Source organism: Scylla paramamosain, chromosome 15 (assembly GCF_035594125.1).
Source record: "Scylla paramamosain isolate STU-SP2022 chromosome 15, ASM3559412v1, whole genome shotgun sequence".
NCBI lineage: Eukaryota > Metazoa > Arthropoda > Malacostraca > Decapoda > Portunidae > Scylla > Scylla paramamosain.
The window spans coordinates 21,438,130-21,465,236 of record NC_087165.1 but is presented as its reverse complement, the minus strand read 5'-3'; the positions used below and the strand labels follow the sequence as shown (position 1 = coordinate 21,465,236).

General features: G+C 42.6%; 2 protein-coding genes across 13 annotated transcripts in view; one reads left to right on the top strand and one right to left on the bottom strand.

Annotated features, from left to right (window-relative positions):
• LOC135107646 (histone deacetylase 4-like) overlaps positions 1–9,786 on the top strand; it is a 96,075-nt gene extending 86,289 nt beyond the window's left edge. For 6 of the 7 annotated variants that reach the window (XM_064017733.1, XM_064017731.1, XM_064017729.1 and 3 more), the window contains 13 exons: positions 614–727; positions 1,254–1,292; positions 2,710–2,836; positions 3,469–3,599; positions 3,849–4,068; positions 4,176–4,358; positions 4,674–4,837; positions 5,400–5,519; positions 5,670–5,792; positions 6,587–6,727; positions 7,289–7,459; positions 7,740–7,879; positions 8,537–9,786. In XM_064017733.1, coding sequence (XP_063873803.1) covers positions 614–727; positions 1,254–1,292; positions 2,710–2,836; positions 3,469–3,599; positions 3,849–4,068; positions 4,176–4,358; positions 4,674–4,837; positions 5,400–5,519; positions 5,670–5,792; positions 6,587–6,727; positions 7,289–7,459; positions 7,740–7,879; positions 8,537–8,624 — 1,761 coding nt within the window. In that variant the 3' untranslated portion in view covers positions 8,625–9,786. The remainder of the gene's footprint in view (positions 1–613; positions 728–1,253; positions 1,293–2,709; positions 2,837–3,468; positions 3,600–3,848; positions 4,069–4,175; positions 4,359–4,673; positions 4,838–5,399; positions 5,520–5,669; positions 5,793–6,586; positions 6,728–7,288; positions 7,460–7,739; positions 7,880–8,536) is intronic. The other variant, XM_064017727.1, reaches the window with a different exon arrangement.
• Positions 9,787–12,151: 2,365 nt separating this feature from the next.
• On the bottom strand, positions 12,152–26,638 carry LOC135107645 (uncharacterized). 6 transcript variants are annotated; one of them, XM_064017723.1, is made up of 12 exons: positions 26,609–26,638; positions 24,880–25,266; positions 22,943–23,335; positions 21,873–22,231; positions 19,955–20,279; positions 18,553–18,695; positions 17,335–17,478; positions 16,794–17,021; positions 15,944–16,193; positions 15,328–15,548; positions 14,872–15,183; positions 12,152–14,528 (listed from the first exon to the last, which is right to left on the bottom strand). In XM_064017723.1, the coding sequence occupies exons 2-12, from the start codon at positions 24,950–24,952 to the stop codon at positions 12,480–12,482; spliced, it is 4,497 nt and encodes a 1,498-aa protein (XP_063873793.1). In that variant the 5' UTR covers positions 24,953–25,266; positions 26,609–26,638; the 3' UTR covers positions 12,152–12,479. The 6 variants fall into 6 exon arrangements, with proteins under 6 accessions (XP_063873793.1, XP_063873790.1, XP_063873792.1 ...); XM_064017720.1 differs by having other exon boundaries at positions 26,526–26,612; XM_064017722.1 differs by lacking the exon at positions 26,609–26,638 and adding an exon at positions 26,548–26,569.
• Positions 26,639–27,107: the final 469 nt, after the last annotated feature.

Sequence of the window (27,107 nt, the reverse complement as noted above, 5' to 3'; positions counted from 1 at the left end):
CAGCATTCACTTGTCCATAGTTACAGGAATTGAAGAGACTGATACCCTTTTCTCAGTGCCTGTATTAATAGCCATATGGAAAAGCAATTCATCTTGCAAAATGTGAATGTCTAATGGAAGAGTAAGAAATCAATTAAGTAGTAAACCCAGAACTGATATAATCAATATATCTTAGTAGATGGAAAAGTGTTATTACTTTTCAGCCTAATGAACCAGTTAGCAGGCTCTACCTTATATATCTTGTTAATTTTTTTTTCTCTTTTGGAATGACATTGTAAGGCAGTGAGGCCAGCCCATCTGTATTCTGCACTTAAGCAATAATTCTACTTTTGGTTTTTACATACATTGACATTTTCTTTCAGCATTTCATTTATCGATGTGTTATCTTTATACATTCATTATGTACCACACATCCGTGAATGTCCATTTCTGTATACATTCATTATGTACCACACATCCATGAATGTCCATTTCTGTGTCAAATGCTTTTATTCCTTTCACTCAATCCCTGTTACTCTCCTTCCCACCCTCCTTTTTCTTTCTCCTTCCTTTACTCCCCACCTTACTTTTTCCTGTCTTCCATGCCTCACTAAGTACCTCCTTTTCCCTACAGCAAATCCGGCACGCAGTCTTGACACGCGCCAACAGCAAAAACCAGGTGGAGAATGTGGCAGAGGAGACAGAGGCAGCTGTAGCGCAGGCTATTGCCACTGATAAAACCCCTGAGGTAAGATCCAGTGTGTACATGTTTGTTGAAGTAGTCTTTTCGTAAGAATGTTTTTTCTCCTCTAAGGGTTTACTGTATATACTCTAGTCTTTCTATGGTCCTGATGAATAGATTATCTTAGTGTGATTACTGTTCATTTTGTGTGTGTTAAAAAGTGACACATGCCACATCCTGAGCTATGTGGGTGTGTGTGTGGCTGAGTTTTGGCAATGTTGTGTGGTCTTATGATGTGTTTGTTCCTTGACTGTTTTTTGCCGCCACCTACTGATCTGTTCATCAACATTCTGTGATGAAAACAGAAATATTGTAAAAGACATGATAGTGACAAAACAGCATAGCAGTGAATCTTAAACCTACATGTTTTCTTGTAGGATGTGTTTGTGTTTGTGTGTGTAATTGAGCAAGTGATGACACTAAAGGGAAGGATTTAGGTCTCTCATGCTGTATGCTGACTAATTGTGTGTCTTGTCCCTTCCTCCCCTTCCCTCCTCCTCTGTGCTGCCCCATCCTCCTTGGCTTGGTGCAGGGGAGGGAGGAGGAGGCTCTACATGAGGAGGAGCCAGAGGTGAGTCCTCTCCACATGAAGCACCTGTAAACCCTCCCATGAATACCCTGCCTCCCCCATTGTAGGCATTCCAGCACTTGCCTTATGTGTGTGTGTGTGTGTGTGTGTGTGTGTGTGTGTGTGTGTGTGTGTGTGTGTGTGTGTGTGTGTGTGTGTGTGTGTGTGTAAAAGAGAGAGAGAGTGAGTCAGTATATTTCTCTCCTTTGTATTTTCCTCTGCTTGTGCATCTCCCTACCTTTTTCTTTTTTATTTCTTTTTCATCAGTATTCTTCTGTATCATATCTGTATTTTCATATTCTCTCTCTCTCTCTCTCTCTCTCTCTCTCTCTCTCTCTCTCTCTCTCTCTCTCTCTCTCTCTCTCTCTCTCTCTCTCTCTCTCTCTCTCTCTCTCTCTCTCTCTCTCTCTCTCTCTCTCTCTCTCTCTTCCTCGGTGTAGTGTGGTTTCTTTAGGAAGACTTGGCTTACCGTCCTTCCATGACACACACTTTGTCATCGTTACAGATGAGTGAGCCAGGGATTGGTGTGCTGTGTTCTTACCCTGCCAGTTGCAAGTGTATTTATTATTTTATGTAGATATTTCCTGTTTTGTGTATTTTCTTCCTTTTCTGTTTTTTCCATTGCTTGGTTCACAGCAGAACATAGAAGAAAGAAGAAGTTGCCTGTAATTTTTTTGTTATAAACAAGATATAAGTACATTTTTATAAATTTATTTATCTGTGGCTTCCTGCAGTCACTGTTCTTTTTTTTTTTATATATATATCCGGCAATGTTTCTTAGAATCTACTTCCTAGTTGTCAGTTTTTATCTCCCAACTGGTTGTGGATGTCATGGTGATGTGCTTACTTCATGGATTTCATTTATTTATTTATTTATTTATTTATTTATTTATTTATTTATTTATTTTATTTTATTTTATTTTATTTTACTGGTCAGTCTAATGGTACATCCTGTTTTTCTTCACATAGACTTCTTAAGAAGATACAAGAGCTATTTTTGAAATCTGTGAATGTCAGTATATCCCTTGTCTGTGTATCCTTACTATGTTGGACTATTCTGAGCATTTACACCCATTGGATAGACTTATGAACTTTTATGAGCAAGCCTGGTTTTTGTGACAGTCATTCACAGAAAACAAGAGACAATATCACTCAACACAGTCATGAATTACAAGCAGATGTTAAATAAAAAAAAAACAAATTCTTGTTATTAGCTGGACTTCTTGTGATTCTATTTCTTTCCTGCTGTTCTTTTTGTGATCAGCTACTCCTTGTGATTTTATGTTGTATGCCTACCCTGCTTTGACAGCTATTGACTGATGGTGCTGATGATATACCTGCAGTATTATGTAAGATGAGATGAGTTAAACACTCTTCCAACTGACCCCACACACCTCACCTTCCTTTTCCTTCATGACAGGTAATAGACCTCACTGAACGCAAGATAGAGGAGAGTCAGTTGGCGGCCAGACACCACCGGGAACACATACTCTTTCAGCACCACCGAGACCTAACAGTCAAGCCTCCACCTCTCCATTCTGCCACTGGTGAGCACCCACTTTCCTCTCCATTGCCTCCTTGTCACCACCACCACCTCCTCCTCCTCCTCCTCCTCCTCCTCCTCCTCCTCCTCCTCCTCCTCCTCCTCTAATAAAGTAGCAGTAAAAGTGCTCTCTCTCTCTCTCTCTCTCTCTCTCTCTCTCTCTCTCTCTCTCTCTCTCTCTCTCTCTCTCTCTCTCTCCTCTCTCTCTCTCTCTCTCTCTCTCTCTCTCTCTCTCTCCTCTCTCTCTCTCTCTCTCTCTCTCTCTCTCTCTCTCTCCCCATGGGCAACAAAAATGGAGAAGAGATGTGAAATCTGAGAATTTTTTATCTGCTTGCCATTTTCATATTCCCAGTGAAGAAGAATCAAGTAGTTTCTGCTTAATTTTGAAACTCTTTTCATCTTCTTTGATGAATGGCATGGCATTTCCCAGATGTAAGGAAAGGCTGACTGCATAGAGTATTTTGTTATGTTCATAGATAGACCCAAGGATTGCATTAAAGTCTTTTAATTGACAAATGTTCTCAAGTCATTTAGAATTTGTGGAATGTATTAATCCATGATTCTGTTGTCATACTTTTTTTTTTTTTTTTTTCTCCATTTTCTGTAATGATGGATTTGTTTTCTATGCCTCTTCAGGTTCAGCCTTCACCCCCGCCCCTCGCTCTGGTAACCATATAGCACGGCCGCTGTCCCGTGCCCTCAGTTCCCCCTTGGTCACTCTCTCCCCTCAGGGTTCACCACAGGAACAACTCAACATCAGTAAACAGGTAAATTTTTTTGTGTTTTTATTAGAGTTGGAAAAGGTTTATATTTATTTGGTCATCTTTAGGACTGTCCCACAAAGTAGCTGTTTATTCTGAAGGACATGTTAATCAGCTGTAATTGTAGAGATCTTGGAAGAAATCCAGTGAGAAAGCAGCCATTTCCTTGAGTTTTTTTTTAATCAGGCTCACAGACTTGGGTTTCAGGTTGGATCCAATCTGAATATTTCCTAAATGTGGACCTTTCTGCTCCAGGGTGCAACCACCGGGTTAGCCTACGATAACATGATGCTCAAGCACCAGTGTGTGTGCGGTGATAACTCCCACCACCCTGAGCACGGGGGTCGCCTCCATTCCATCATGGCCCGCCTGCAGGAAACTGGCCTCATCCACCGCTGCCATTATCTGCGTGCCCGCAAGGCCACACTGGAGGAGATACAGTCCTGCCACAGCGAGGCCCACACACTCCTATTTGGTGGGCACACTCTTTTGTTATCATTTTGTGTACTTTAAAATGCATAAAGCACCATTATAGGAAAGTACTGAAAGAAAGCCCATATAATAACATCTGAAATCTTGCAGGAACTAATCCCCTCAATCGAAGTCGGCTTGACATGAGCATGTTTGCTGACCTACCCATCAAGAGCTTCGTTCGGCTACACTGTGGAGGCATCGGTGTAGACCTGGACACCACCTGGAATGAGATGCACACGTCCTCAGCTGCCCGCATGGCTGCTGGATGTGTGGTGGACTTGGCTTACAAAGGTATGGACACAAGACTTGCAGGGTTTTTGCCTTTTGATTGCTTAGGGTGTCTGTGCTTCTGAATGGCCTTCGCTGTACTTGCAGTGGACTTCCAAAGTACTGTCTTAAGAGTAGCTACTGAGAGTTTTTTTAACCACCTTGGTCTTCTACATAACACTTAAGCTTTAGAAAAATCTTTTGGGTGACTATTAGAGAAGGAATATGTTTGTGGTCTCTTGGGTCTCAGGTGTGTTTTGTGAATGAATTTTGTGGAAATTATATAAAAAAAAGTAATGTCTTGTATTCCATCTCACTGTTTTTCGTTCTGATTGACAGTCGCGACGGGTGAGCTGCGTAATGGGTTTGCGCTGGTCCGTCCGCCAGGGCACCATGCAGAGCATCAACAGGCCATGGGATTTTGTTTCTTCAACTCCATTGCCATTGCAGCTCGCCAGCTCCACCAAAAGCTCAATCTGAAGAAAATCCTTATTGTGGACTGGGTCAGTCACATCTTTATATAGCCTTGGAAATTTGAGTAGAAAAGTAGAATTGGATGAAGGTTTAATTGGCAAGATTTCATTAAATAGAAAGATTTTATTATAAGAGAAACTTATATCACAAAACATATATCACTTTGCAGTCAGTATTACCATAGCATTCATTGCAAGAGAATTACTGTTAAAGATTATTCATAATTGGTTACTTTGACATTAATAGAATTATGTGCTGAAAACATTTCTTTCTTCCTTAGAGGCACAAGTATCTTGTTTCACATATCCTCCCCCATTAACTATATTTCTCTACAATATATTTGCACTTAGATAAATGTTTTGCTTATTAGAGAAACTCCCTTGTGTAAATTTTTTGCCATCATAGCTGATGAACTACTTACTCTCTAGAAGATAAAGGAAGAATTTGGAGCTTGAAAGATATTTTTAACCAAAAAAAATAAATAAATAAAAAGTAAGAAAATAAACAAGCAAACGAAGGGTGTCACTTTTTAAATAAATTTCAGTCAAGTGTTGCAGGAAGAAGTATAACACATTCCTTCCTCCCCCACAGGACGTGCATCACGGCAATGGCACGCAATCCATGTTCTATGATGACCGTCATGTCCTCTATATCTCCATGCATCGCTATGATGATGGGAGCTTTTTCCCTGGTACTGGAGCACCCACTGAGGTAGGCTGCAGGCAGTGGGAAAGGTTAGGAGGATAGAGAAGTTGGCATCATCCTTTTAGAAAAATTATATGATTCGTAAGGGTTGCTTTACACACTTGACAAATTTTTCCCATCTGACTTGTTTTCCTTACTGACTTTTATTTCTGGCAGGTGGGGGAATGTGATGGGTATGGCTTCAATGTCAACATTGCTTTCTCTGGTGGCCTGAAGCCTCCAATGGGTGATGCAGAGTACCTGGCTGCTTTTAGAAGTGTTGTTATGCCCATTGCTAGGGTAAGGCACACCAAAACTAGTATTATTGTTATTACTAATGCTGTTATCATAGTCATATCATATCTGTATCATCATTTCTTGCACAAAACAAGAACAGATTCTAGGTTTTGGAGCTAACTTAGGATTGAAAGCAATTAACAAGGTAAAATATCATCTTGGTGTTTATTGTAAGTCTTGCCATCTTTAATACCTTTGATCTTGTTGTCATCATTGTTTTCTTTATGCCACACTCCTTAATGAGTGAAAGAGACAAGAATGAAAACTTTATAAAGGAGGAAAAGTACAGTGGGTCACTATTAGTCAGACATCATGAATGCTAACTTTTGTGTATATTAGTTTGAACTTTCATTCATCACTTAATGTTGATATAAAATGGCCATTCACACATTGTGTGGCTGAAAAGCTGAAAAGGGCTGCAACATTTTCATTTTTTTGGAATCAGCTTTATAAGTTTTTTCATGGGAGTTGGTTATTCATTGAGTAATTAGGATTTACTTCCTCTGCTATCTTGCCTCAGGTATCTGATTTAAGGGGGATCTCAGCCTGTCATAGATTTTTTGAACTCAAATTTACTAAAATATGTAGCATTTTTGGGGGTTGCAGCAGAGTAGAATCATTGACAAATGGCATTGACAATCTCTATGAAAAACCCAAATAAATATCACAAGTATTTAATAAGATAAGACACAAGTACAAATAATTCATATTCATATTTAGCAATCTTCTTTATAATATAAAGTTGGAAGGTGTTTTCACTTCCCTATTGTGCATCACATCTGCTTCTTCCATAACAGGAATTTGACCCTGACGTAGTGCTAGTGAGTGCTGGCTTTGATGCCGCAGATGGCCACCCTTCACCACTGGGAGGCTACAAGGTGTCAGCCAGCTGCTTTGCTCATATGACTAAACAGCTCATGACTCTTGCCCGGGGCAAGGTGAGTTGCTTTGCTAGATTTGAGTATCTTCCTTGTCATGAAACTGGGATTCTTGATGTGCCATATGTTTTTTATTGGATTGTGATGATAAGAAATTGAGGTGGTGATAAGATTTGGGATTCATTATTTGAAATTGCTTTGCATACTGAGCAATTTTTTGTACATAAGGCATAAATATATTTCTATACACAGGGTAGTTTTTCTTATTTGATTGATTGGTAACATTATTAACTATACTTTAAATTCATAAAACCATAAGTACACACACACACACACACACACACACACACACACACACACACACACACACACACACACACACACACACACACACACACACACACACACACACACACACACACACACACACACACACACACACACACACACACAAATATTCTGCATCTTTATATTTTTGTACATGCCTTTAGTAGCCTTTAGTTTTTATTCATTACAGAGAATAGTTGTGTTTATTTGATAAAAATATTTTTCTTTATTTATCTATTTGTGTCAGGTATAAGAGTAATGTGAAACACATTAATGTGTTGTGTTGTTGTGCAGGTGGTGCTGGCACTAGAAGGAGGCTACAACCTTACCAGTATCAGTGATGCCTCCGAGGCATGTGTGAGAGCCCTAACTGGGGAGGACCTGCCGCCCATCTCTGAGCATGAGTTGGCACGTCCACCATGCCAGAGTGCACTTGAAACCCTCCAGAATGTTATTGCAGTGCAGGTAAAGCTATCTCACACTGTATTATTGGAGCAATTTAGTTATAATTAATGAAATCTTGATTCCTGGATATCCAATACTTTATCAATCAGGCTAAGTTGCATTAATACTGGCTCATAATTGGAGATATGAATATGGCATGAAGTTCTAAATTTACATGGTTGAAATGAGTTATAGGAAAGATTTTGCAGTGTGAACATAGCACAGAAGAGGAAAGGAGAAACGTGTATTGGTTTGAACATTTTGCCATGGCTTTCTTTCTGACTGGTATTTGTGCCCACAGAGTGGACCTTGGCCAGTGGTACGGCGGCAGAGTGGGCTGCTAGGGTTGTCCCAGGCAGAGGCACAGGGCCGAGAGGAGGAGCAGGAGACTGTCTCAGCCATGGCCTCCCTCAGGGTGGATCCACAGAATCACCAGTCCAGGTGAGGAGAAACACACACCCATTTAATCCATTACATGTATTCTAGACTAAGTAAAAATTTTGTAAACAATGAAGTGTAAAATAAAGTTTAAAGTTTTTTAAAGATTGTCATGCATCACATAATGATAGTTCTTTTAGTACTGATCCAACTTACATTAAATATGATTCAGTCTGCATATTCTCTAACCACTAGATTAGGGGTTTTTCTGCCAAAGTCTTGTTCATTTAGAAGCAGGGATTGAGAAAAGAAAGAATCTCGAACAACAGACATACCTAGCTACTGTTCATTAATTTTCTTGTCTTTTCATTGTTTTCATCACTAATAATGGTATTATTATGCTTGAATATATATATATATATATATATATATATATATATATATATATATATATATATATATATATATATATATATATATATATATATATATATATATATAGACACATTCTCTCTCTCTCTCTCTCTCTCTCTCTCTCTCTCTCTCTCTCTCTCTCTCTCTCTCTCTCTCTCTCTCTCTCTCTCTCTCTCTCTCTCTCTCTCTCTCTCTCTCTCTCTCTCTCTCTCTCTCTCTCTCTCTCTCTCTCTCTCTCTCTCTCTGAGTAAGGTTGTGGTTTTCATAATTTTCAAGTTCAGTGTCTGAGGATGTGGTTGGTTTCAGGAGTCCAGAGCCGCCTCCCCAAACCACAGCCCCTGGGACCTCTAATGATGAGGAGGAGCCCATGGAGGAGGACTCAGAGGTGAAGTAACGGGTGGGCAGGACCCCCCTGTGAGACTCCTTTGACTGGCCGGGCTACCCTGCCCCGCTCACCAAGCCTGTGACAGGTCAACTGCGCTTGCATTTTGGAGCACCACCATGACCACCTTTTTTCTGGTGTGTCTGGTGGACAAGTGACCAGTGATATTTAGTGTTAATGTTGCGGTGGCATGAGGGACGCGCGTCGTGTCGGTCCAGTGGTTGGGCGTGTTCGACGAACCAAAGATTAGATAGATTTTTATGATGTGCGTACACGGTGTCTTAAATTTCTTAAGGTTGTAGTGTTCCATAGGTAGATGGACCGGTCTGCCCGGTCATATTTATTGCTGAACCACATTTATTTTCATTACATATTATGGGAGAGTAAGTTTATATTATATGTACTGCTGCTAGGCAGTTCCCCGCCTGCGTGTGTGGCCTGGACCGCCCCACCAGACTCCTGACACCTTAATCAATACCTGTGCCAACCACTTAACAGATGTTTTCTGTTGACAAACTAAACTTTGAAGATGTTGTTAGTATTCATAGTGTTTAGTAGATAAATGTATAATATACATATATATATATATATATATTATATATTCAATTTTATGTATTTCAAATTTTATTTGTTCACCTCACATGATGGTGTAAATTCATGTCACTTAAGTGCACAAAAACATATTACAAGCCTTACTTGTTACCAGGAAGGTGAGATGCTAGGAACCAGGGAGTGGTGCTCCTCCCCGCTGCTGTGAACACTTCACTGGACCCTGTGGGCCAGGTGGGGACAGGTGATATTTGTGCTGTGAGGGACAACTATAGTGTTGGCAGCAGTGGAAGGAGCAGGGAGGGTGGGAGAGCCTGGGTGTGCCCTGCCCCACCCTGCCCCGCCCCACCCAAGCTCGTGCCGGCACCTGCGTGGAGGGCCGGGGACCCCCTGTCTTGATAAACTTGTGTACACAGTTTAATACTTTTACACCCGGCTCATGAGCGCTAGTCAGAATCACATCCCTCCTCCTCCTACTCTCCTGTGTGGCCAAGGCTGCCACTCTGTGTTCTGGTGTGGAGCTCAAGGCTCTGTGGGGTTTCAGGAAGGCTTGAGAGTCCCGCCCGTACCCTGTATCTTGTCCCTGTATGGCCACCGTGTCACATAATAAACAGATGTTCATCAAGCTCTATCCTTTCTTACCTTAACTGGCCAGTCCCACCACCACACATCAGCTTGCACTTCAACTTACCCATAATTCTGTTACTATTGATGCATTTTAAAGGTTATAGTGAAAGTTCTTTTTTCATTATGCTATTTCATAGTTTTCATCATGAGCATTATTAGTATTCTCTTCATCACTAGTTTTAGCTGAGTCAAAGGTAATTTTCTTGTTGGTGAAAATCATACATAAATACTAAGTATATTTTACCAGACTTGCCAGCAGCCAAACCATGAACCATCTTGTGGAAAACTTGGTTGAATATTGTAGTACTTCTTAAGGTTTCAGTAGATAATGAAAAATTTTCAAATCAGTTGTAACCTTCACAGTTAAACACAAGGTAGCAGAGAGTAAAGAAAATATGTAAAGGTAATATTCATAATATAAATAGCATATCATAATGAAAGCCTTAGTTGAAAGAAAAATTGAAGATGGGGCCATACTAGTTGGCATAATACCCTTAGCAGTGCATGTATGCCTGAGTGGAATCAATGGAGAAAAATGTATGATCAGTTTATTTTAACTGTAAATGGAGAAGGGTAAGTCATATTTAATACAAAGTTACACTGTTCACCTGACAAAATAGTAATCTACAGGTGACAGATTCAGTGAAGAACTAGATTAGATTTTTATACTTACTCTAGGTAAGATAGTGCCAAGAGTGTGAATAATGTGTGGTGCCTCATCTGGGGCATCCTGTGTAGGATTGCTGGCCTGGTATATTAATAGATGTGAATAATAAAGATCAATTGCAGGTACTATTGCAGATGGATAGAGAAAGTCATGCAGTACTGTCCTACTTTTGACTATACTGTAGTTGTAAGCAAAGATAATCTAGAAGCCCCGTCCTTGGCCTCCTCCTTCCTGCCAAGCAACTGATTGGTGCACTTGTGATGGTCTTGCCACTTCCCAAAATTTTTATATGTAGGAGCTTTTCAGTTATGTTATTAATTAGCTTCACTTAGCAATATCAGTAGGAAAACAATGATAAAACCAAAGTATTAATCATCAGAAAAATTGCATAAACAAATAATGTATTTTGCATAAACACATCCACATGACTGCTAGCACATGATATGTCTCCAGTGGCACATGCCAAGAGTCAAACAGGTGCATCTACATAAGTAATATATACTATTTGCTTCTACAGTTTTCTAAAGGAATATGACATTATTATTATTTTGTATAGGTATTTTAGAAAGCCAGCTAATAGCAAAATTAGGTAAATAATTATGTGATTTAAACAGTATATTATGAGTGCACCAACCAGCTGTCCTGCCAAAAGGGGAATAAGACAATGGGTGTAGCTTCTAGATCAGTCAACGACAAATATAGTATGGCCAGCCAGCCATGATGATGTGTAACTGGACAGATGCAGCCTCTTGTGGCTCTGATCAAAACCTTAAACTTTTCTCAGACCATGCAACTTGAAGTTGTTAAAATTTAGTGCAGCTTACTGAGGCAAGGTAAACCTCTCAAGTAGTTGAAAGAAACAAAGGAATGCACTGCATGTTGTTTGAAAAGGAAATTGTCCCAAATCAAAGCAGAGATTCTTGTTCCCCCAAAAAAACCTCATTCATCTTAAGTATGTATGGTGTGAATTACAAAAATATCTATCAGTGGTCTTTGATATTGATGTTTTCAGGCACTGAAAGGCTGCTCCAGGTGAGTGATGTCTTGTCTGATGCATGTTTCCAGGCATCAAATTTGAGTTGCTTTATTTCTTAGTGAAGAATATCATCTCGACAGTAGCAATTACATTTTGAGAAACAATACCATTAATGATCTGATAGCAAGGGAATTATGTGCATGTGTGTGTGTGTGTGTGTGACAGACAGAATTCATCATTTATCACTCCTTCCCATTAGACTTTCCCTTTTCATATAGGCAAACAGTGTGTGTATTTTGAATGTGTCTGAATCAGGGTACATAAACCATGCCTACACTAATTTTGTACTATGCAGTACAAATATGCAATGTATTCAGGCAGTATTTTATTGCTAATCTAAATTTTGATACTGATGAGTGAGTTTCACTTGGAAATTGTAATGTATGTATGTGAAATTCCTATCTTATTAATCTTGTTTCCTGTCAAACATGTGCATACTTATGAACAAATGTGGTAGGTAATATTGAAGTCATGACAGATATGTACCTACCTCAGTGTGGAGATAGCTCTTAGTGAGGTAGTTAATGCAGTAAATTACTATGTATTATTTGCTGAAAGTATTTTCTAATGGAACTGACAGTGGATGAAGCATATTTTGACATACTTCATAAATTTCTCCACATTATTAATAATGGAATCTGAAGGTATAGGAAAAGATGGTTTAATGATTAGTATATTTTGAGCAACATTTTGGTTTGTAAAACTTCATTCTAACAGATACACACATACACACATGCATTCATGCACACACCCACATACATACACACCCACACTGAAACAAAAAATTATACATGTCATGCTGACTTGCACAGTATGTTGCACTTCAGAAAACTTTCTCATAAAAGCAGGAAGCTATTGTTATTTTTTGTCATCTTGCATATGTGAGGAGAGGCATTTTGTATAAAAAATATTTGTGTAGTTTTGTGTGTGTTTGCATGTGCACTTTTGTGCACAAACAGTTAGCACAGCATGGCAAAAGATATGAGTGTCAGGTTACTGTGGCCTGAATGACATTGTTCTGCAGCTCCATCAAGAATTGCAATGTGGCCTGCATGGCACTGGTAGGCTTGAGGCTATCTGGTGTACTTTCAACACTGAGAGGGAAGGATGCCCTTCTGACCACTGCCACCAGACGGGAAAGCCACTGGTCTTTAGTCCATGCATCCCTTCCTTCCCCTAACAGCTCCTCCATGAAATGCAGTTGGAGAGTAGCGGTGTTAGGAACAGCCACACCTATGGGTATGATGTGCCAAGTCATCCCATAGTCACGAGTTACCTTCTTGGGGAGCCACCAGCAAGTCTCCAGCAGCTTGGTGAAATAGAGACAAGCTTGCAACACCCTCCACTTATATTCCTCTCCATGGGATACCATCCACTCCACCAAGTGGTTGAATAGGAATATCCAGCAACTCTCTGGGCTGGCTGCCAGGTGCACATGGGATATGAGATTATTTTCTGGCTGCAGTTGCTTCTCTCCAGACAGGTGCTCCAAACTTACCCACTTTGGCACTGTGATCTTGATGACAGGAGTCAGCATCACTCTCACCAATACTACTTTCATAGGACACTTCAGGGCAACATGTAAGCACACTCCCCCTGGTGTGTGGGCAAGGAAGGGAGGCACTAGTGTCAAAGTTGTAAAGGTTGTGGCACTGAGTGCTTCTTGGGCCACTCTTCTGAAAGTATTTATAAAATTTTCACCAGTAAAGAGACCTTGGTCTTTAGTGGTGGTGACCTTGGAAACATAACCTTTAGGAGAGTCTTTACCATTCACCACATTAATGGATCCTCCCTCAAGAGCACTATATTCTTCCAGTTCAAGATAGAATTCAAAGTTATCTGGAAGCAGCAGGTCCATCCTCTCCCTCACTAATGGATAAGACACAACCTTCCCGCGAAATCTTTCATCTTTTTCCTCTATCTGTTGAGACAGCTCTTTGATATCACATAATACAGATTCCTCAAGCTCTTTGGAGATGAATGCTTTAATTTTACTCTCCTCTTCCTCCAGCATGAGCCACAAGGAACCAGGAGAGGTGATACCCAGTTTGGCACACCTGCCTGCCAGGATAAGCTGAGCCCTGGCAAATTCCCCACTGGTCCCCATGATGGCCAGGGCTTCCTGATGAGTCAGTAAATCCAAGTGACGGCTTTTCATATTATCATTAAAATGCTCAAGAAGTTGTGATGGGCTCAGTCCCCACCCACACTCTGGCTCTGCCCTGCTGCACCCTACCAAGTACTCGATACATTCTGTGTGACCCCTCAGGGCTGCCAGATGGGAGGGGGTTAGGCTGCCTCGAGTCAGACGTTTCTGATCAGCTCCTCGACTCAACAAGTATTCCACCATGGCTATCTTACCATGAGCAGCTGCCACGTGCAGCATGGTGCTCGCAGAGGGTGTGTGCACCCGCATGTTGAAGTCCAAGTCAGGAAGCCTCTGCCTCATCTGGTGCAAGAGTGTCACCAGGTTCATTTCTGCCAACAGATACATGATGGTTTGCAGTTGTTTGAGAGTGGGAGCACTCTGTTTGCTTCTGATACGTTGTAGTAAGTCCTCAGCTGCTGCAGCCCCGATTCCTTTTTTCCTGAGCTTTTTATCAATCTTTTTGAGTTCACTTTCCATGAGATCGGCCAACAGCTGTTCTGGAACAGCACTGGCAGACACACCAGCACTGTAAGGGTTCATCTTGAGATCCCTGCACAGAGAGTAAGCAGTGTGGTAATGACCTCGTCCCAAAGCACGCACCAGAGGGTGAGGGAGATGGGGCAGAGGGTGGAGAGGTACTCCTGCCACGCCCAGCAGCTGGCATGTCAGGGTGAGGCCCAGGGATGCCGCCTGAGTTAAGGCATCAGTGGAGTATCCGAAGGAAGTGGAGGATCGACGATCTCTCCAAGTTTTCAACTGCTCCCCAAGTCGGTGGCCAGACACCTCAGCGATAGTCTTGAGCTGAACAAGTCCCTCCACTGTGGTGGCATGCTGCCTGTCTGAGGCAGCAAGAACCTCAAGCTCTTCTTGCAGCCTGTCACAAAATTCCTGCAATGAAATAAATCTGATGAAAACTACTACAAATAATAGGTGGTTTGCTAATAGATCAATAATCCTGCAACCTTCATTTCTTTCTTATATAACAGCATAGGAGGTGTAAATGTACCTCAACAAATGTACCAAACACTGTGCAGAGAAACAAGTGAATGAAATTACCTCCTAAGGATCAGTACCAAGAAATGCATACAAATTCCCCAGAGACATACTAATGATGATATGTCCTGAGTAACAACAGGTTACACTGACATAAGACCATCAGCTCAGTGACCTGTATTGTGTGGCACCACGAGGTTAGCTGACATGGAAAGACATAAACCTGTAATATACTCGCCTTTCTGATGAGTGCAGGGAAGAGGGCGGGAAGACCCAGAGTGCGATGGGCGGCCTCAAAGGGAGTGTTGCCTAGAAGACCATGAGCACACAATGGAGCTCCAGCAGATAATAGAAGGAAGACAATGTTTCTATGGCCGCCTCTAACAGCCTCAAGGAGGGGGTCTCGACGGCCCCCAAGAGGCAGCACCCTTGCCCCACCCTGCAGCAGCTTCCGCAAGGCAGCCTCATCCCCTCGCGCCGACGCCTGCACCACTTCAGGAAACTTCTCGAGTGATGGAGAAATGTCAGTCGTCCCCAAATTATCTGAAGCCTGTGAGACAGCACGTCACTATCACAACCCTGCCTTAATGAGGGAACGAACACACACACACACACACACACACACTGAAAAGCTACATGTCACTGATTTGTGAAGATGATAATGAGACTTTATTAACAAAGTTCTACCCAATACCTTGGAGAGAAGAGCCTTCAGGCGAGGATTTTGTGCAGCAGCGGTCAACTGGTGGGGCGATTGGTAGAGGTGGTTGAGCAGCCGTGGGTCACAGCCCACTTCCATCAGCAGACTGGCCAAACACAGCCACGCCTCGCTCACACTGAGTGTCTTTCCATCCCAGCAGGTTATGTTTTCACTGTTTTTCGCGTACTCCACCAGAATGTGCAGCGCCGAGCATCCTGCAGCAACATCAATTATTAGTTACCTCCACCAGTTACTGCATTCACCTGAAAATTGAGTCAACACACACACACACACACACACACACACACACACACACACACACACACACACACACACACACACACACACACACACACACCTGAATAATGATCCAGGACACACTATCACCTGAATGGCACATAAATGGAATATTTGAGTCTATATACAGCTGTTAACAAACATTAGCTTGGTGCTTAACTATCTGGATAAAGAAATGGTTAAGAAAATGATAACAAGCATGACACATCCTAAACTGGAATACACAACAATAGTTTGGGCTCCATATATATATATATATATATATATATATATATATATATATATATATATATATATATATATATATATATACCTTTGAAATCCACGGCATTAACCAGCACGCCGTGACTCTCCACAAGGCTGCGCACGTCCTGGGCCAGCCATAGCGGGGCGCCGTCAGCCAGCTGTACGAAAGCGGCATAGTGCAGGAGGGAACGGCCCTGGTGGTCATGTAGGGTGCCGGGGAGGCTGTAAGCTCTCAGTAATACGTCCACACCCCCAGCATGTCTGTACTGGCCTCCCCGCGCAGCCTCAAACACAGCCTCCACCTTCTTTGCGTGGGCCTGTAAGACGAAAGTGGTTGGTAGGGCGCCACTGAACACTTAATGCAACAACGCCACGTCCCAAGGCAATATAATGTTAGCTGGGACAAAATGCATATTAATGGTACAGTAGAACCCCTGGACAGATGTAATGCGCATTCAAATACATTGATTTTTATATACTGTAAGTGGTTTTCGCACAATATGATGAGGTTCATTTATCGCCGGTGTTTGTACTAGGACAATTAGTAGAGGGAGCACTTTTTACTGCTTTTAAGGTTCAGTATTTTGTATGTTGACTTATTCACATCATCTGAGGATCAAATAATCGAGTATTCCTTCAGCCTTAACTGCAAATCACTTCCTCCATCTTTTACTGCCATATAAATGAAAGCCTTTGGACGGAAGCTGTGAGAATAATCTCTGTGAATAGACACCATGCACCACTAATACAGCAATACCTCTACACACGTAACCTAGCCAACACTTCACTGTAGCACCAGCAACACCATGTTTGCACCACCAACTCCACAGCACCACACTTCTCTGCATAGTTTCCTTCCACAAAAGCTACTACATCTCAGCTCTGCACACAGCATCGCCCAGGAAAAACCACATCACCTGCAGGATGCTGAGAACCATATCGTTGTGGGGCACGTCGGGCCTCTTGTCCATGGCAGCCTCCAGCACGCGCAGGACGGGGGAATGACCGCGGTGGTGCGCCTCCTGGTAGGGCGTGGTGTCCTGGCCCGCCAGGTTAGAGTTCGGGTTAGGACTCAGCGAGGCCATCACCTGTTTCACTTCCATCTCGTCCCCTGAAGCCACGGCATTCCACAGTCTGAAGGCTGGCTGTGGGAGGGAAGGATTGAGTCCGAAGGGAGTTATTAAGGCGAGGATACTAAACACCTAGTGGGACGTGCTGACTTTTGGAAATACGAAGGCGTAAAATATAAATGGTCAGACACTCGGTGACTGTCAACAACGTGCAGTGTCTGGAAAATATGATACAACTCACAATCTTTATGGGAGCTGTTTTGTTGACACATTGAGGGAGATGCGCTGCGGGAATGCATGATTCTGTTAGTAATATATTCTGATTCGTCAGTTTGTAGTCAGCATACTTCAATCTGATCCAATCCATGCAGAGGGCTCTGATACTCACGGCGGCGTTGAGGTCCTCCGTGTTGACGATGGACACGGAGCGAAGCATGATGGGGCGGCGGTCCTGCTGGCACAGCGGACGTTCCAACTCAAGCAGGTCCTCCATGGATGACTCCGGGATCAGATGCAGACCCTCCAGATATTTCTATATGGGAGAAAGCACAGGGATAAGGAGGCATTGTTGTTGTTGTTGTTGTTGTTGTTGCTGTTGCTGCTGCTGCTGCTGTTGCTGCTGTTGTGGTGGTGATGGTGGTGGTGGTGGCGGTAGTTTTGTATAACTGGTGCTGTTGATGATTATCGAGACGATATAGATTGTAACCCACCACTATTTCACCACCAAACAGAATTTCAGTAAGCGCCGCCCAATTAATTTATTCACGTAAAAGAATTTGTGTATATTTTTCTTGTATAATCATAATATTGCTGCGTCTCAAAATGTTTTGTATATATGTTTTTTTTTTGTATATATGGGTAAAATTAAATGCTTCTGTATGGCAGTGTTCTGGCATGAATCTGTCACGTTAGATCTTAAAGAAACAAACGATAAATTAAAACAAATGAAACCAGAGGCTATCGGACTGTCGTCTCCGTATTCTCTGCGTGTAGTAACAGATACCAGAACGAACGAGGGAGGAGAGCTAGACACGCTTTTTTTTTTTATTTTTCCTCAGGACTTTTCACAAACTTACTAAGAACAAAAATTAAATCATATTAAAGTACAAACGGTTAATCTGGATATCACGTCCGTGTTACATACAGGCACGAAACTCGCACGTCATGTAGAAGGCTCAGTGACCTTGCCGTAAACGTAAAAAGATTGGGGGGCCACGTGTCTAGCATGGCTGTAATAGCACTTGAGTGTGGCGAAATTCGAATTTTTCTAAGTCCAGCTACGGTACCTTCTTTGTAGGCACCGGTAGGCTCAAGCACTCTCAGAAAACATACACTGGGCTTTGTGACAGCACGCCTCGCTGTGTTTTGAGCCGGGAGTGAAGCAACCTGTTCAACCTGCGCATGCGGACACGATAATGAACTTTCGCTCACTCCGCCACACACCTCCAAGGTTTTTGAATGATGAATGTTGGTGGTGATACTTGAAAATTAAAATGCAGTGTGTGTGTGTGTGTGTGTGTGTGTGTGTGTGTGTGTGTGTGTGTGTGTGTGTGTGTGTGTGTGTGTGTGAGCTCCAGTGTGCCCTGCGTCGTGGTCCGTGCCTCACCTCTAGTTTGGGGCGGTGGTAGTGTGACACGAAGCACATGATGATGACGAAGACCAGTAGGATGGCGAGCAACACCGTCAGGATCACCCACCACCCACTCCACCCCATCACTTTGTCGTTCACGTGCCCGTCCGACCCGCCGCCTGGAGAGAGAGAGAGAGAGAGAGAGAGAGAGAGAGAGAGAGAGAGAGAGAATGTTAGATAACGTTTCTCAGTAAATAAACCGAAAATACGAAGAACAGAAAACAATGAAGGGATGATATGAGTTACTGGGAGTTTATTTAAATAGGAAAAATGGTTCTTTGTACATGAATAAGACTCTGATGCTTGCGAATGCCCTAAGGTGGTATTAGTATTAGTAGTAATAGTAGTAGTAGTTGTTGTTGTGGTGATGGTGGTAGTAGAAGAGGTGGTAATGATAGTGGTGGTAGTGGTGGTGGTGAATCTTGCTTTCTTTTCTCCTTCCCCCCTCCTTCTCTTCACCTTCATCCACCCTCTGCCATCACGCCACCCTCTCATCGCTCGGGCGCTCATTAAATCAGCTGATCAGGAAAAAATTCTAACTTGGAGTGCACGCAGACTACCCCTTCCCTCCTCGCTTCCCGACCCTCAGTGCTGTCCATGTATTATGTAATGTTGCACATCTACTGCCACCAGTCTTCGGGCAGTGCAACTTTGATTGATTATTTATTAATTTAGCTAGTCATGCACTTGTTAAATTTCCCAGCGTGGATATCGTGCGCCTCCTCCTCGCTCACGTAATTACTCGTGGCAGATTGTAACTCGAGCTCTTGCCTCTCTCTCTCTCTCTCTCTCTCTCTCTCTCTCTCTCTTGTCGTCACCGCGATACGTAATGATCCCCGCCATTAGTATTATGTCGCGTAGCACTTTTGTTTTCGGTTATTATTTTCTATGAAGATCCAGTATATATATTGTTTTACTCCTCATGGGCGTAAAGTATATATTTATATTGTATTTGTAGTACAGTATTGCCAACACTGCATTGTTTTCTGCAGTAATTTAAATAATCTAGAAGAAGAAGAAAAACATTTTTAAACACATACTGTGTGAATAATAACACGAACAGTATAACTACCTCCTTTTAACATCTACCGACACACACACACACACAAAGACACACGCACACACAGTTACCACGACAAGACGGGGAAGATAAATGACGATCAGGCACAGTGCAGCATAACCTTGACTGTGACACGCATGCATGCACTCAGTTGCTTAACAGTTCTTTTAACACTCGCTTTGGCTTTCCGTCATGTCTGAATGAAGCCCAAGACCATTAACTGCGCGAATTAGGAACAACCCGCGGCATGATCGTTGCAACGCACTACACAAAAGTGAATGAAATAACCACAGCATTAATCCACACACTGGTACATACCTGTAGAAGAGTCCGTGGGAGCGGGTTTGGGTGTGGTGGGCGGCTGTGCAGAGTCCGGGGTGGAAACATTCTTACTAGGAGTCAAGGGATCTTCATTTCTAGCAAGATCATTTCCGCCCTGAGCCTCGGAACGTGGCGGAGGTGATGGGGCAGTGTACGGTGCGGGGGCCGGGTGCTGGCGATGGGTGGGCGTGGGCGGCAGCGAGTCGGTGATGTCCTGCTGAAGGAAAAAGAAGCCCTGGTTCTCACCCCTCACCCTCATCACCGAGGGGGCCGCGGGTGCCCGTAGAGTGCCTAGCAGGCGCCCCTCTCCTCCTTGTTCGTCCTGTAAAGGGAAAACTTAATTAATTAAGGACGCCGTATCGCTCTTTCTGTATGAACACTGTAGTAGGGTTTTATTAGATTACCTTACACATACACACACACACACACATAAAGAGAGAGAGAGAGAGAGAGAGAGAGAGAGAGAGAGAGAGAGAGAGAGAGAGAGAGAGAGAGAGAGAGAGAGAGAGAGAGAGAGAGAGAGAGAGAGAGAGAGAGAGAGAGCATAGTGTCGTAAAGTGAAAAGATAAATGTTTCTTTTCTCGCCAGCGGGTTCCTTTCATGTAAATTCCACGTGAGCGTGTACAATGAATTTATTGTCAACATAAAAAAAAAGTATTAGTTTGTAGGAACTGTGTGCCGAGTTAAAGATAATCATTTAGCACTCAAATTAGGTGGATTGCATGACGACTGCGTGGCAGCTGGGCCCAGTAAGGAAAATTTGGGCTTTGTTGTCTTTCACGTTGTACGCAGCCTTCGTTCACCTAGCAGGAATAGGCGATGCACGTACAGTCTACGAGTAAGCTGAGTTGTGATCTTGCTAACCCGGCAAGTCGCCCTGAGTCAGCGTGGCAAGTCATGTAACTCAACCCTCTTATCACCGGTCACGCCTTGTCCTACATATTCGCATGCTATTAGTCTAATGAAAAAGGTAAATAGATATATACACACATCTTTTAATTAAATATTTAATTAAAGTTTTAATGTAGCAATATATCTGAGCAGCAGCGCGTGAAACATTATCCAGTACCCGCATGTGATGCTCGCTTCCCACTGCGGACACCTCTCGTCTTGTTGGACGTCCTTTCATTTCAAAGCTACACGCAGTTACTTGGCTAGATGCCCCGGATTGGTTATTCTCGTATTAGGCACACGTTCATGTGAGTGAGGCGTCCAGCTTTAATGACGTGACACCTTCACTTTTGTAATACCGTGCCAGAAGGGCGATGCCCCGCCGTGCTGGTGGGGATTGCAGGACAAAGTAGGACACCAAGCAGGATGATCACCAGGGCCGCGGCGACGGCACGCGTGCGCCACTCGCGATCCGTGACAGTACGAAAGAGAGAGAGAGAGAGAGAGAGAGAGAGAGAGAGAGAGAGAGAGAGAGAGAGAGAGAGAGAGAGAGAGAGACTCGGGGGCTGACATTAATGCATGTATTTAACATGAAAGGCGCAGAAATGACGTTAACGCACCACGTCCACTGAATCACAAGAGGCACGAGATGGGAATAGCGATCTACGAGAAGCTGAAGATTGAAACTGTATTTTTAATTCGTAGAAACACCACAGAACAGAATCCAAATTTTCTTCTTATAACTAAATAAATGGCCGCCAAGAGGCACACATCTGATAGCAAAGTGTTGGGACGAAACAACATCTATGAAAAACTCTGAAACAGGAACATTTATGCAGGGCGTTGACAAGACCGAACTCTAGGCTGTAGATAACAGCATGCATCTACTATACAGTCTTTGATCGATGCCTTGGTGACCAGGCCATTTGGGGAAAGCCAGGTTCACCGACGGATACTTTGCCCTAACTTGTGGATAACAAAGAAAAAGCGATAGATAGAAATAGGAAGCAACACCAACACTCACCTTCAGCTGGCATAACACACCCTTACCCGCCACACCCACATCCTTACACACCAACCGCAGCAGGTAGGCTGTGGATGGCGGCAACGGCTGCAGGCTGGCGGCGGCGGATGTGTTGGTGGAGGTCTCGGGCGTGGTGTTCTCCCTGGTGGCGATGGTGGGAGCACCTCGGCTACTGAGAGCGTCGAGGCGAGCGTGGTGGCGGTCCCATCCAAGGGTGAGGATCTTCTTTCTCCCTAGGAAGCCGAGGGAGGGCAGGATGGCGTGGTGAGGGTACAGCAGGAAGGGGTGACCGTCCCCGTGCCTTTCCCGAGCCAATGGCACCCCTACCCACTCTCCCCCAACTCGCCACACAACTTGTCCTGCAAAGGGGAAGACATACATTCGCTACGTGTGTGTATGTATGTGTGTGTGTGTGTGTGGGTAGGTGTGTGGGTGGATGGGCGTGAGTATGGGTGGACAGTTTCTCTCTCTCTCTCTCTCTCTCTCTCTCTCTCTCTCTCTCTCTCTCTCTCTCTCTCTCTCTCTCTCTCTCTCTCTCTTTCTCTCCTTTATCAAGCAGATATATCGAAAATAATACACAATGTAACATTCTTTGGCTTGCCACCCACTATAAAGTTCTATTTCTACCTCAAAGACAGGGAACCGATATAGAAATTCGTTAGATTCAAGCAAAATCTGTAGCTTGCCTTCCAACGTACATAGTCCTTCATTGTTCACTCATCGTATAAAAGACAATGAGTATGGGCAGCGGTGTGCAGTACGTGTATTTGCTATCTTCACCAATCTTGAGAATCACCTTAGAGTACAATAGTGTTCACTGTATTCCAATATCGCAAATAATACAGAGTTATAGGTATGCTTTTTTTTTTTTTTAATTTACACTATTGAGTTTTAGTGTTCCACCATCAGTTAAGAGTTATTTTTTTCCATCTTTTAATGTATATGTAATGCTTTGTGGTTTTTGTGTGCATATTGTTAATGTTTTATTTAATTGTATACGTATTCGAAGCTCCTAGAACCGAAATGCTGCATCGCTGTAAATTAAACAAGTTATTAGGCTCCTTCGTCACCTGAGCGGCAGTCGACGGTGAGGTTGCTGCCAGCTAAGTGGAGGTCGTGCAGGTGGCGGGGCAGGGAGCGGCTCAGGAGGTGTCTTCCGTCCTTCCCTGCAGTGCTCAAAGTCACGTTATCATTAATGGCAAGGCGTAGCTCCACCCATCCCGGCTTTACCCGCTCCTCACCCCAGTCCTCCTCAACTTCTTCCTCTAGTACTTCCTCCGTAAACCCTTCTGTGTGGAGAGTGATCACGCGCGGTCGAGATGGATCAGGAAGGTTCATTTGTAGGATCTGAGCGTCGGAGATTTCAGGATCCGCCCACACCCATACCGTCAACACTAGCGGAGGCCAAGTCCATGTTATCTTCGTCTGTGTCACCGCCAGGCACTCGCGGGGCGGCGCGGGCACTGGAAACAACAAGTACGTTCGTTAAAAGATTCTTGCGTCACCTTCAGGTTAATTTGGGAGTCACCATCAGGGTATTTATAGAGCGGTGTGCCCACGTTCAGGGTTACGGGGTACAATTATAGCAATAGGGCCACCGATGATCATATGTGTGTGTGTGTGTATGTGTGTGTGGGTGTGTGTGTGTGTGTGTGTGTGTGTGTGTGTGTGTGTGTGTGTGTGTGTGTGTGTGTGTGTGTGTGTGTGTGTGTGTGTGTGTGTCCCTACATGAGAGATAACACACGGTTGATAGGAAATATACGCTGCTGTTATCTTAAATTACTTAATGATTTATAAACATTAACACAGTCATGCACACTTATTAACTCACGACAATCATCTCTTCCACCTGTCCCCACCAAAAAAAAATAAAAAATAAATAAATAAATAATAATAATAATAATAATAATAATAATAATAATAATAAAACAAATACATACAGCCGCCATTATTATCGTCATCACGGCAACCTCCATAATATCCTGTCAGATAAGCCAAGATTAGGCACATCAAATACGAGCCATTATCAGTATTTATCATGGTAGGGTTGATAAAACTGTATACCAACCGTCTTATTCCTTCCTTTCATCCCTAATTTAGTGAAAAGAAAAGCCCGCCGTACGCTGCTTTACAGTTTCCAAATGAGTTATATCGAAAATCTGAAACATGTTCTTCGTTTTTCGTATTTGTTGATCAAGAAACGAAAAAACGAAAGACACATGTAGTGAGGAGAGTTTTAGCTCTACCTGTGACGAATGTCGAGTGAAGGGAGTGTTCGTATCGGTGTCCATTATCTTATCAGGCCCTACGTATCATGCCAACCATCACCGGAATTGTCATAATTTATTGATTTATCTACTCCGTTATTGACTGAGTGGAAATAGGAAATAGGTCTCTCTCTCTCTCTCTCTCTCTGTGTGTGTGTGTGTGTGTGTGTGTGTGTGTATGTGTGTGTGACAGTGTGGTGACTCAATCTAAATGAAGGGAAGAATAACCTAGAAAGCTTTAAGATAAGGAACAGTAAACAACTTTATATCCAATGACCGCAGTTTCTGTTCTATTCCTCACGTGCTCAACCTGAAAATAATTCCTGTATGAGGCTGATCTGAACACTTGCTAACTAAATCATATTATATAAAAAAAAAAAAATAATGTATAAGTACTACACATAAGCACGAAGAAAACGAACAAATGGATGTACACCACAGCTTAAAGTTTAAGTTCCATCTTCCACTACCCTGAAAAGTATATAATACTGCATTTCACACTGTGTTTTTATCATAACGGAGAGAGGGAATAATAATAAATAATAATAATAATAATGATAATAATAATAATAATAATAATAATAATAATAATAATAATAATAATAATAATAATAATAATAATAATAATAATAAATAAATAAATGAGTAAATAAATAAATAAATAAATCAGTTGCATAATTATTGTCATTCACAGCAATGGAAAACAAATTAACAAGAACAAATCAAAAAGTTTTCCGTACCAGCGGGAGTGACAGCGGCAGTAGCGACCCATGGGAGCAGGAGGAGCAACAGCAGGGAACTGACGGTGGCCATGACTCATATACTGAGGAGTGTTCAATGAGGAAGCAAGCCACTTCACACCCCCCCCTCCAGGCTGTCACGGCGTGGGAAGCGTCAGAGAAGAGCATTTGGTTGACACAGGCACATGCGGGGATCGTGAAGGCAGGGAGAACCAGCACTCACTGAGGGGTGCTGCACGCATGGAGTGGGATCTGTTGCTGTACGCCGTTTCGTGCTTATCGATTTTCCCCTTTGTTTGGTTCTGATTTATCATTTGCACTACATATTGCAAGTCACACAGCAACGGTTGTATGCACCATCAGTACGTATGCACCTACAGCTACCACCTGTGTGGAAAAGTATTAGGTATTATTATAATATGCATTTATATTTGTTAATCTGAAGAGATGGAACACTACTGGCTGCTAGGTGTTCATGGCAATGCAATTTCTGTACAGCACACACACTCATGGTACAGTACATGTAACAGAGGTAGTATATTACCTTTCTATGTATTTTACACCTAATAATCACACATTATGCTGCACTCCGTTGTATTTTGATCTTGATAGATATATACGATAATATGTTGTAGACTGAGACTGAATTAGCTACTCAAAAAGCTTTTTCTTGATGTCCACGCTTCAACTCGCAAGCAGTATTCCAAGACGTCCTCTTGCGGCAGCGTCACGGCGCGATGTGTGGTAGCAGGAGCAAGGAGACACCCAAAACGATGCGTACAACCTACACGTGATTATCATAAGTCGCACAATGCTCGTAACTGTGTAGGAATATACTTGTGAGCCTCAGATAATGTGGAACTGTTTTACGGTTCACTGTAACTCCAAGAATGAAGTTAGGTGAGCTGGACAGGTAGATACACATCTCTCTCTCTCTCTCTCTCTCTCTCTCTCTCTCTCTCTCTCTCTCTCTCTCTCTCTCTCTCTCTCTCTCTCTCTCTCTCTCTCTCTCTTTTTTTTCTATGGCGTGTCACAACTCGTCTAGCAGCAGTGAGCCACACTTTCACTTTCTCTTCACATCAGGTTTTACATTCGCTACCACCGCTAACAGTTCTTCATAATGTATTTGTCATGTTTCATAAAAAAAATGGTCTCCCTTCCTATGTTCATCTTTTGTCTTGAAAAAAAAAAAAAAAAAATGGTTTTATTTACTTGAGGATTCCGTAATTTTTTAATTACATTTTCACGGAACGAACAAATATGCATGACCATGTAAATAAACGAATAAATTAGTTAATTAATCAATGACACCAATTTCATTTCGAGCACACGGATATATTTACGTAAACTTTGAAAGGGAAAACAGTATTTTTCTAATATTTGATCCTGTGTTCAAGCCACGGGATAAATTTTCAGTACTATCATTCTTGACAGTAATATAATAGCATCTGAGAAGTATCGCTGACTTCTTTATCTTAGTTTACCCCACATCACAGTTTAGAGCGGGCTGTCCGCTTCCTCACACGCACTCTCCACCACTGCGGTTGCCTCAAGATTCCAAACATCTGACGTTTTCACCACCGTCTTATATATAACTAGCAAGGTCACTGTCACCAGCTAGTGGGAGCCAGCGTGGGTACACGGACCTCACTAAGTGAGACATGCTACCTGGCGGCTGGCAGACTTATCACTGATCCTGCTTGCTGACGATCAAACGGAGTGATATTACCAGAATGAGTATCTACCTCTACTGTGTGACTCATACTGGACCCTGCAACATTGCACCGCGGCACGCACACCGTTCATGGCAAGGATGGTACATCATACTTTCCTTGGTCTATGGGGATATTTGTAATGAAATACTTGTAATATCGTGCACCATTATTTTGGTGTGCAACTTGTGATACGCCGTAAAATTTTAAACTTATGGACTGTTTATTTATGTACCTTATAAATCATGATAAAGCTAAAAAAAAAAAAAAATCTTAAAAAGATAACGCAAACCTTGAAAAAAGTTAATTTGAAAGAAATCCAATAGTTGTATCATGCAGTGCTAGTATTCTAACCCGTACAAAAGACGGCTACGCTTTCGGCTCAGCGGGCTTCTGTTTATCAGATCTAAAAAAAATTATTTTGCTAAAGAATATATGAAATCACTTCATGAGCATGAAATTCTACTACATAACTTCTTAGTCACATCTTCAATATTTTAGACTGACTATTACTTC